The 11,523-nt window shown below is 35.8% G+C and overlaps 1 protein-coding gene across 1 annotated transcript; it reads left to right on the top strand.

The window, feature by feature from the left end:
* The first annotated feature begins 6,910 nt into the window (after positions 1-6,910).
* Positions 6,911-10,128, top strand: LOC104241702 (photosystem I reaction center subunit psaK, chloroplastic-like). The gene is made up of 3 exons (XM_070168356.1): positions 6,911-7,087; positions 7,676-7,756; positions 9,860-10,128. Exons 1-3 carry the CDS (start codon positions 7,004-7,006, stop codon positions 10,085-10,087), a joined length of 393 nt encoding a protein of 130 aa, XP_070024457.1. The 5' UTR covers positions 6,911-7,003; the 3' UTR covers positions 10,088-10,128.
* Positions 10,129-11,523: the final 1,395 nt, after the last annotated feature.

Here is an 11,523-nt window from a genome sequence, read left to right as displayed (position 1 = left end):
ACACCATTAATAAGGACTATGAAGCTTTATGCCACCAAGTGTTTGAGAAAATGCCTAAGTGACCAAAACATGAGTATTATTGCTAAAACAGAATCCCTTGACTTGTATTGATATAGATTGAACTTGAAGGGGTTGGAGAATGTTGTATTATGCTCAAGAGCAAGAAGTTAAAGTATGTGAGGCTAACCCTCTATGTTTAGGAATATTAATGATTCTCCCTACACTACGTTTCTTTTACGGCGTATCAATTGCCTCAAAAATTTAGTTAAGCCTAGTTCTTTGAATAGTTGTAGAGCTTCTATTCTCTAGCTTCATAGATCGTTCATGACTTTCACTCTGAACGTTGTGAGCTTAGTGCGTATTCAATATAGACTTGGGTTTGATGCCTCCGAGTCTTAGTATAGATTACTCAGTATGCCATAAACAGTTGAAGTTTCAGTATTCATAATCAGTTCAAGAATACATGTCTCAGTTTAGTCCTATTTAGTATTCCAGTATTATGTAACTCAGTGTGATCCAGTATTCCAGTATTATGTAACTTTATGTGATTCAGTATTTCACTATCATATATTGCAGTATGATTCTTAGTTCCTGATTTTAAATCCCTGAATGTTGAACACTTGTATTTAGGCCTGAGGCTGCAGTTTATGCTTTATGCATCTTTGGGCCTGAGGCCGCAGTTTATGCTTTATGCATCTTTGGGCCTGAGGCCGCAGTTTATGCTTTATGCATCTTGGACCTGAGGTCATAGTTATGTATACGTATACTTGGGCCCGAGGCCACACTTTGTGCACATATATATATACTGGGCCAAAGGCCGCAGTTTAATATTCAGATAAAAAGGTTGTTCATCATTCAGAAGGGGGAGTATTCATATCCTTACTTCCTTTCAGTTCAATTATTAGTTACCGTTCAGTTATCAGTTATTATATCAGTTACCAGTTATCAGTTCTGTTATCAGTTACTAGTTATCAGTCCAGTTATCATTTATTAGTTATCATTTTATTTATCAATTATCAGTTCTCAATTATCATTTCAGTTTCAGTTTCAGCATTTATAATTCTTTTTTTCAGTTGCCTTACATACCATACAATTCAAATATACTGACGTCCCTTTTTGCCCGGGGCCTGCATCTCACAATATAGGTAATGATTTACAGGTCGACGACGCAGAGCGCTAGGATTCTCGTACCAACTATTTGGTGATCCCCAGTTCTTTCGGGGCATTATTATTACTTTACAGTCTTTCAGTATCTACAGATAGTCAGCGTTTTCAGTACTTCAATAGAGGCTTCATAGACTAGAGTAACAATTAGACAGAGTCTTAGACTTTTCATATTAAGCTATGTTGGCTACAAATATGTTTCAGAATTGTATTAGTATTTCTGCAATTTGATTTATATCATACAGACTTTCAGTATATCAGCATATGTTAGTTTATCTTCCGCATTTAGTATGTTATGATATCACATGTTGATTTAGCTAGCCAGTTGGTTCACTCGGTCATATGTAGTCAGGCACCGAGTGTCGTGTTACGTCCAGGCCCAAGTTTGGGGCGTGACAAATCTAAAGTAGATCTGAAAGAAATCAAAAAACCTTAGAGATTAGGGTTTCAGAAAACCCAAAAAAGATAAGATAGGCTTCGAATGTTACCGATCTAACCAGGAGAGTCAAAGGTCTGACTCGAATGACCATGGCCGGCCGGAGAAAGGTCAAAGATGACCGGAGAAGGGCCATGAACTAAAATCGAACGAAGACTGGACCAGAGCTCTTCATAGTCTGGCCTTGAAACCATAAGGACAAACACATAGGAGCTAGGGAAGGTTGGTACAGGTCTCCGATGACCTCAGAAGGCCATGGATTAGAGCAGATTAGGGTGGCGGTGACTAGGGTTTGAGTGGTGTTGCAGAGAGTGTTTAAGAGGAAGGGGATTCTAAGGCGGCGGTAAGTGAGAAAGGATAGGGTTTTGGGGTCGTTTGGAATTAATTAAGGCAGGGGCGACTATTGGCCGTTGATCACTCAGATCAACGACCTGGATTAAAACGGTAAGGGGGGCGGTTTATGAAATTGGGTTTGGGCCTGGTCCGATGAGTTCAATTGGGTCGAGAATTGGGTTAAAATTGGGGTAGGATTTAGTCTATGGTTGAAATGAATTTGGGCTATTATTTAAATAGCCAATTTCCCCTTTTAGGGTTATAAAAAAAATAGCAAATTGATTTCTAGAAATAAATTAAAGGTACTAAAATGATTTATATCATATAATTATCAATTTAAAAATACTGTACTTAATATTTATAAATGTAAACGCAATTAAATCTTAAAAGGGGCTAATATTGCAATTATATGCAATTTAGCTTTAAAAAATGCTAAATAAATTTGTAAAAATATGCAAAAATATCTTAGCTATATTTTAGTACAAATATGAGATCCAATAAATGAATCACCAAAAATGATAATTTTGAGAATTATTATTGGGTTTTTTTATGAATAAAAATAGGGGAATAAATTGGTTTAAAAACCTTTAAAGAAAATAAGGAAAAATAATAAAACATTTGGACACACTTATACATGCATACACATTCTGTTATGAAAGTATCTTGCATATTTAAAAATATATAGGGAAAAATTGGGTATCAACAGTCACGACCTCGGTTTGTTCTCCATGAACCATCGTGACGGCACCTAGTCTCTACGACTAGGTAAGTCTAACAAATGCGGAACATAAACGAAACTTGCGGAAGAAATAATCAAAAGCCAAAATAACTGAATGAAAACAATAGTTAACATGTCGCTCAACATATACAACACAACATTCTCAGAATCAAGAATATTATCCTAAAATCCGGAAATTCACGGAACCACAAGCCTTTGAATGTCTAACTCCAGAATATCTAACAGTGAAAAGAAAAATAGAAGGGCAAATATTTAAAAGCTAGAATAGAAAGGGACTCCTCGGTCTGCGGACGCGGAAGATGTACCTCGAAGTATCTAGAGCAGTCGTCTCGCCTCACAGGTAATAGGGTTGAGTCGCAGTACCTGGATCTGCACATGAAAAACATACGTAGAAGGGGCATGAGTACACCACAGCGGTACTCAGTAAGCGCCAAGCCTAACTTCGGTCGAGTAGTGACGAGGAAGGTCAGGGCCTTATTGAGGTTAAATAAAATAAAAGATCAACAATATGGAACAGAACAGTATAAATAAGTACAACAGTAAAATAAAACAGGATATACATGACAACAACAACTATACAGAAACAAGGTAAATACGGAAAATAATTTCAGCTCAGCACCAATAATAACAATCGGGGATCTCCTAGGATACCGTCCTGTAGTCCCATATGTACATATCCAATGGATCTCCAGGGATCCCGTCCCGTAGTCCAACTCATAGTGCGCGGGGATCTACCGGAATCCCGTTCCGTAGTCCCAAATGTAAACACCCAATACTGGGGGAATCTACCGGGTGCATTCCCGTAGTTCCATATAACTGTGCAGGGGGATCTACCGAAATCCAATATCTGTAGTCCCAAAATAAATACACAGCAGCAACAGGAAAATATACAAAAATAGCAAAATTTCGTATCAAGGCAACATGTGATTCTAACCTAGCATGCTGCACAGAATTCAGGTAAGGCAATTTGAGCAAGTAAAGCAGTTAAGTCACTTAGACATGCTTTCCTAAGCTAACAACATGCTTAATATTGCAAGTAATAGAAACAGGAAAGGAAACATACTAGTAATTACTTAAAGAAAACCGAATTTCCAATAATTAGCACAAGTACGCACTCGTCACCTCACGTACAAAGCATTTCAATTACCAAATATACCAATCCTAAGGGGAAGGTCCCCTACACAAGGTTAGACAGGCCACTTACCTCGAATCGGCTCAATAATCAATCCGAAACCACGCTCTTGCCACGAGTACTCGACTCCAAATGGCTCAAATCTATTCAATTAAATTTCATAATGTAAATAACACTTCAAGTAACTGTTCTACAAAGAAAATCTAAGCTAATACGCGAAATTAGGTAAAATGACCAAAACGCCGCTCGGGACCACGTCTCGAAATCAGGTAAAATTTACATTTTCAGAATCCTCATACTCTCCCGAGTCTAACCATACAAAATTATCCAAATTCGATGTCAAATTCCCAATCAAAGCTCAATTTCATGGTCTAAGAACTTTTCCCCCAAGTTCCACCAAATTTTCGAAATTAAAGGATGAATTTAAGTATAGATTCATGGAAATTAGTCTAAACCAAGTAGAAATTACTTACCCAAATCGCCCGGTGAAAATCTCTTCAAAAATCGCAATCTCCCGAGATCATAAGTCCAAAATATGAATTATGGCTTAAACCCTCGATTTTGGGTTTTAGAAATTTGCCCAGGCAATTCCTTAATTGCGAACGCGAGGCTACTGTCGCGAACGCGATGCACTAAAGTTCCACTGGCCAGCCTCCCTCTTCGCGAACGCGGTGCCTGAGCCGCGAACGCGATGTTCAATTCTCTTCCCCTACGCGTACGCGAGACTGCCTTCGCGAACGCGTAGGCACCAAGTCCCATAGACTCGCGAACGCGTAAGCTCCTTCGCGAACGCGTAAGCTCCTTCGCGAACGCGTAAGCTCCTTCGCAAACGCGAAGAGTAAATTCCTCACCAGCCTCAGCTCCTCTTCGCGAATGCGAGACTCCACTTGCGAACGCGAAGAAGGAATCCAGAACTGGGCTGCTGCTAGGGGTGGGCGTCGGTCGGTTCGGTCGATTATTATGAAAGTACGATTCTGTTTTTTAATTTTCGGTTTTGTAATATTAATAACCAAATCAAACCAAAGTATTTACGGTTCGGTGCGATTTTTTCAAAGTTCGATTCGATTATTTCCGGTTTATTTTTTCGATTTTAAACGGTTCAAAACAAGAGCTTCATCAGCAACTTGTTTGTTCGGAAGAAGGCTTACTTTGGCATGCCTGCATATTAAGGAATAGAGAGCAAAAGTACCACCTGCAGCAGAAAGTCTATAAAGGTCAGTTTAATGACCAAATACTCGTTAATTAGACCAAATACAAAAAACATCTTTGTGATTTGTGGTACATACCCTCTCCATTATCATCAGCTCGAAGTACGATAAAGACATATTTGAACAAAGAAATTAAGGTTAAAGTCCAAAAAACGAAAGAAAGAACGCCGAAAATCTCTTCGTTGGTCTCGGAATAATGAATGTCTTCTGCAAATGTGCTCTTGTAGACATAGAGAGGGGAAATACTGAGATCCCCATACACCACCCCAAGACTTTGGTATGCCAGAATCAGTGTACTCTTCCAAGATTTCTATAATGCAAAATTAACAAAGCAAAAGGAGAAGCTTCGGAGAGGGACTAATACCTGTGAATTTCTGTTTTTTTATTTAACCGAAAACCGAAATACAAAATCCGTAAACCACACCGAAAAATCGAAAATTATAATTTTAAAACCGTGCACCGACCGAAAAACTGATTAAACCGAAATTCACGATTGGTCGGTTTTTCGGTTCGATCGGTATTATGCCCACCCCTAGCTGCTGCAGATTTTCTGCAATTTCTCTAAGTTCCAAAATGACCCGTTAAGCATCCGAAACACACCCGAGGCACCCGGGACCTCAATCAAACATACTAACCAATCCTAAAACATCATTCAAACTTGTTCCAACCTCGGAACTGTCAAAACAACATCAAAACACCTACTTTTCATCGGATTCAAGCCTAAGAATTCCAAAAACCCTAAAAATACGCTTTCGATCAAAAAGTCTATCAAACCTCGTCCGAATGACCTGAAATTTCGCACACACGTCACATCTTTTCATTACAGGTACGTCTCTATGCTCGTTCGAGGACGAATGAATGTTTAAGTGTAGGAGGATGTGACGACCCGGCCGGTCATTTTAAAAATTTACGCCCCGATCTCCCATTAACTGCTTTCCCCAAGTTTATTTCTGCTATTTTAATTTGCCAGAATGTTTGACTTTGAGTTTCGAAAAGTTTTGGCACACTTACTCCCTAAGCCAGTAAGCCTAGCCCAGTTCTCCATTTCCCAACTCAAGTCCAACGGTCCAACCCCTAAAGTCAATAAGCCCAACTCAACTACGCAAGTCCAATCTTCGACTTTTGACTTGCAATCATATATGTATACCAAGTTTACAAAATAATAAGTAATATTTTCATGTATTTAATATCTTCATTTATTTGGTTCTGGAACTAAATAATATTTCAAAAGTTCCTCTTTTAATTTTATTGTTGTTTTAGATTCTTTGGTTCCTCTGTCCTTTGTTGCTCTACTGCGGGTTCTCAGTTAGAATAAAAATTTGGCAAATTTTGTTTTCAAGGCTGGAGCTTTTCAGGCTAAAGGAACGATTAGTGATTACCATAAATATGGATTAAGTACAGTATTAATATTAGGTATTTGAAGATAGATTGAGCGGAATAGATGAAAACGTTATTCCTTCGAGTTCGTTACGTTGTTGACAAATCAATATCGTTATATGGTGGATTTGGATTATATCAATGAACTATTGTTAGAACTCCACCGAGAAATAAAAAAAACTAACAACAATCTTATCGAACCAAACTAAAATCGTAGCGAACCAAACTAAAAAATATTAAACCGTACTAAATTACTTTAGTACAATATTTGATATACATAATTAATATATCGAATACCAAAGTACCGATTCAATACCGTACACCGAATGTCCACCCTAGTTATAGCACATCATTTCAAGTAATCTTAGCTGAATTTATCAAACATCTAAATCTTATCCACTTCAGCCAATATAAGATTGCCACTTCAGGAAACAAGTATCCAAGTGTATCTAAAACAGCCCATTCTGAGGCCACAAACTCCTTGCTTTGGGTAATGGGCCTATGTCACAGAAACTTGTTTCGAACCCCAATAGATTTATACAAACAATTTTGTCAAAAGGCAATTAAACTTAAAAAAAAAAAAGAAGAGAGAAAAAGGTTGAGTTGCTGCAAACATGGCTGCCACCATGATAACTTCTCTTCCACAGTTCAATGGACTCAAAATCAACACCTTCTCTACTTCCCCTATTCAGGGTTTGGTCAGTTCCTCCATTTATGTCTGTTTTACATTTACTTAGGTGTTATTTTTACTCTTTTTTTCATCTTTCCTGTTTATAGTTTTTTTGACTTTGATAAATTTGACCTGATTTCAACAGTACTGATTAATACTCCCATGTTCCAGATTATATGAACTTATTTTCTTTAAATGAACTTTTTTTAAATTGGGACACAATTTAGCTTAAACTTCCAATTCTATTCTATTCTTGACGAGAAGGTTTTATAATCACACCAATTCTATTTTATAATCACACAAATACTCTGGACCCTTTTTTGATTTGTTTAGGACCACAAATTCCAAAAGTCTTCATTTTTTCCTAAATTACATGGCTAGTCAAACAGGTTCACATAAACGGGAACAGAGGCATAATATGGTTTGACAAAAAAGTGTAGCTGAAATTATTTTATGATTATCGTCTTGTATTTACTTTTCCTTTTCTATGAGTGAAATCCGATATCTTTAAAATAAAATTGTTCACTATTTATGAATTTTACCAATTTCAAATTGTTATGACATTGAAAACATATGAATTTATATAGTGGTAACAATCAACTTTCACTGGGTGCAGGTGGCCGTTCAACCAATGAGGAGTAGAGGGCAAGGTGCTCTGGGAGCTCGCTGTGATTTCATCGGTTCGCCCACAAATTTGGTAAATAAACTATTGCAATTATATTGTAAGAGACTTGCTAACTAAGATATAAAAAAGAAAACTCAAAAAGAATAAAGTAGTCGTATCAATGAAACTCAAAGTTTTGCATTTGCAATTTTTTTAAAAAAGAAAATGAAAACCTGACTATCCTGTGAAAATCATAGTGAGCTACTTTATAGCAAAATGATGAATAAGTTATCTTTTATCAAAAAATATTATAGTCTGCTTAGTCAAGCTTCTCCCAAGATCAAAAGTGTTTTTTCCTTAAAAAAAATATTTTTTTCTTAACTTGAGATGTTTGGTCAAGCTTTTTTGGGAGAAAAAAATATTTTTGGCTAGAAGCATAAGCAGTTTTTAAGAACTAGTATGAAAAACATGGAATGGTGACTTCTATTAAAGGGTCGACCCTCAAAATACATACAGTGTGTGTGTCCACAAATCCATTGGGTCTTGCTTTGATATGTAAACATATTCAAAATGCGTATACTAGTAGGTCAGCATGCATGAAATGACTGATCAGTTACGTTCCTTCCTCCATATTTTAAGTTTCAAGGGGCCAATGCATTTTAATCTCTTCCTCTACAGATCGAATGGTCTCTATCATGCATGTACTTCTTCTGAGAAAAGCATATTGCACTAGCAAAAAAGGTCTATATATTCCTAGAAAATATTCTTCTAATGACATTGCTGGTATTGAATTGAGCGCCTCCTCAGAAACGCAAGTGAAAAAATACAAATACAAAATAGAGTAAATCATATATTTTCCTAAATAATAGTAGATAATGGCATAATTTAAACAAAAACCATCCGTAATATCATCTTATGTTGTTTATTCTTGAAATAGTACATGAAATCAATCTTTGAGAGAGAATTCACTGGATGAAGGTAAATTACCTCAAAAAAGGATCGGATTGTGCACTGTCACAGAAGTAAAAAAGGAATGTGCCAACAATTAAAGGTTTTTTATTTATTAATAGATATAAGTTGGTGTTGGAAGTATTTTTTTATTTAATGTGGGATTGGTATGACGGGCCTTAGAACTTGAAGAACAGAAAGGAGACAGCTGGAATTGGGAGTCCATGCAAATTCGTTTCTTCTTCAGTATTGTTGTCCAAGTAGAATTGAGTTGAGCAATCAAAATAGGGTAGTGTTTATAAAGAACTTAGTGCAAGATTTTTACCAAATAGAATTTATGGACTTCCAAAATTTTTTGCAATGACCATGGTTAAATGTAGTATTATTTTGTTTTAGTATTCTAATTTCACAACGGTAGGCTAAAGTCCTAGATATGGGATAATTTTTATCCAACATTTTTTCTACTTTTAAATAATATTTTAGCTTAAGGGTGTGTTTGGTATGAAGGAAAACGTTGTCTATGGAAAATATTTTCCTAGAAAATATTTTCATGGAAAATGAGTGATTTTATCACTTATTTTCTCTTGTTTGGTTAGTGAGTGAAAAATATTTTTCGGAAAATATTTTCTATTGTTTGGTTAGAGAGTAGAAAATATTTTTTTTGCAAAATATTTTTTATGCAACTGAAATTTGAAAAAGAAAAGCCTTTTTGGAGAAAGGGGTGAGGTTGGGTTGGGTGGGTGGGTGTGGTGTTGGGGAATAAGGTGGGGAAGATTGGGAAGGAGATTTGGAAAATATTTTCCCTTCTCTTAATAAGGAAAACATTTTCCTCCAATTTGGAGGAAAATGAGTTGATAAGGAAAATGTTTTCCAAAACATTTAAGCCAACCAAACATGGGAAAATTGGAAAATATTTTCCAGAAAATATTTTTCTTCGTACCAAACACACCCTAAAAGGCACAAAAATTGATCAACGTTGATTTATATGTTTATTTATTATTCAATTTCATCGTCTCATGATTTTCATTGGTTTTTTAGAGTAAAATAGAAGGAAGATAAAAGTTCTAATTAAGGAGATAAATTTAGTGATAAGAATTTTGTAAGAATTAATAAGTCGAATAGTATATATGTTATGTAAATTTAGTCTCGTACTTAAGAGTAAGTATTGACGTTATTCATGGAGACCTAAATGATGCAAGAATTAAACCAAAGGATGATTTTGTAACGAAGTGTTTGTATGTTGAACAGATAATGGTGACATCAACAAGCCTAATGCTCTTTGCTGGTAGATTTGGGTTGGCTCCATCAGCAAACAGGAAAGCAACAGCAGGGCTAAAGCTTGAGGTTAGGGACTCAGGTCTCCAGACTGGAGATCCTGCTGGATTTACACTTGCTGACACCTTGGCTTGTGGTGTTGTTGGTCACATTATTGGTGTTGGGGTTGTTCTTGGCCTCAAGAACATTGGTGCTATCTAAATAATCTCTTCTTTATAACAAAATATATATTTTCTTGTGTATTCCAGTTTCTAGCATTTATGTTGCTCTCCTCTTTTTTCGTTGCTACAACAAAAGTTTTTATGAAACAATTGAAGACACATAAGCAATATTTATCGATGCGTTGGGTTGGAAAGTCACCCACAGTAATAATACGTAAAAGATTACACAAATCAACAAGAAAAGTATTTAATCAAGTATACGACGATATAGCAAGTTATCAATATATGATTGGACTTTCATATCCTTTGAATGTCCAAGGATATTTGGAGTGAACCTAGGATTGGGGAGAGATTTTGAGTCTACTTAACATATACTTGATATTCATATTGAATAATACAATTGAGCCTTATATTTTATAAACTAAATGTCTTTATAAACACAAGCATCAAGTTGAATTGTGACACCAAAAGGTTCAAGACAGCAACAATGGAACAGTAATTGAAGAAGAAGAGAAGGACGAGAGGAGAATTCAGAGAGAAGGAGGGAAATTCAAAGGGAGAAGCTCACATCTGTATTAGCATTCCAAAAATATGTATATAATATTGTTTTCTCCTATTTATATTTCTACAGTTCAAAATAAAAGTTGGCAAAAATAAAAAAAATAAAAAAAGAAAAAGAAAAGAAAGGCCTAATTGGGTCTAACTAACTTCAGTTTCCTGCCAGACGCAGTTATAAGTATGAAAAATGCACTCTTAGATTGAAAAAAAATATAACTAAGCTCATCAAACCAGCTACATTCTCCATGTTATGTTATCAGTTGTAACAACTCGACCGGTTGTTTTGTGTATTTGAGCCATATTTCTGCATTTGATATTTCCCATATGTTTAATTGTTGTTTTGTGACTTGAGAGGATGGTTGATTTTGTTACACCCCATATTTTCGTGCGTGAGAGTACGTAATAAGTCAATTGATATAAGCTCAGAAATAAGATTATGTTTGGAAGTATATAAAGTAAGTTAATCATGTTACCTTGGAGGTTACAAATATTTAAGATCATAAATAACGAGTACCAAAAGGGTTGAAAGCTTAGACGCTAAACGAATTGAAGAAAATAAGTTTCGTCGAAAGTCGACAAGGTTGGAATGTTATAACATATACTTTTGGGGTGAGACTAGGGTGATTAACATGATAAGGAGGTTATGTTATAAGTTATTTTAGTCTTATGATAGTCGTATGTTATGTTTTTAAGTCAAGCGAGTTGTGGAACAAAAGTTGGCAAAGGTCATCACAAGTTGCATTCATAATGTGCTGAAATTTAGGTCAAATGTAGCTGCACTTTCTCCCAATATACTTGGAATCAAGGTATGATCTATATATCAAATTGAAGAACTACGAGTCTAGTTTCTAACTCATTAAACCGTTCGTCGATACGATATCGAACTAGAGAGATATTCACATTTTTGCGAGACTGCGC

The sequence above is a fragment of the Nicotiana sylvestris genome, chromosome 2 (genome assembly GCF_000393655.2).
Source record: "Nicotiana sylvestris chromosome 2, ASM39365v2, whole genome shotgun sequence".
NCBI lineage: Eukaryota > Viridiplantae > Streptophyta > Magnoliopsida > Solanales > Solanaceae > Nicotiana > Nicotiana sylvestris.
Note: the sequence above shows the minus strand (reverse complement) of the source record. Positions and strands in the feature narration are given on the sequence as shown.

Excerpts from the sequence above, each read along its gene's own strand:
- LOC104241702 (XM_070168356.1), top strand. The coding sequence starts at position 7,004 with ATGGCTGCCACCATGATAACTTCTCTTCCACAGTTCAATGGACTCAAA. Across the intron at positions 7,088-7,675 it reads CTTCCCCTATTCAGGGTTTG|GTGGCCGTTCAACCAATGAG; the intron begins GTCAGTTCCTCC and ends CACTGGGTGCAG. Across the intron at positions 7,757-9,859 it reads TCGGTTCGCCCACAAATTTG|ATAATGGTGACATCAACAAG; the intron begins GTAAATAAACTA and ends TATGTTGAACAG.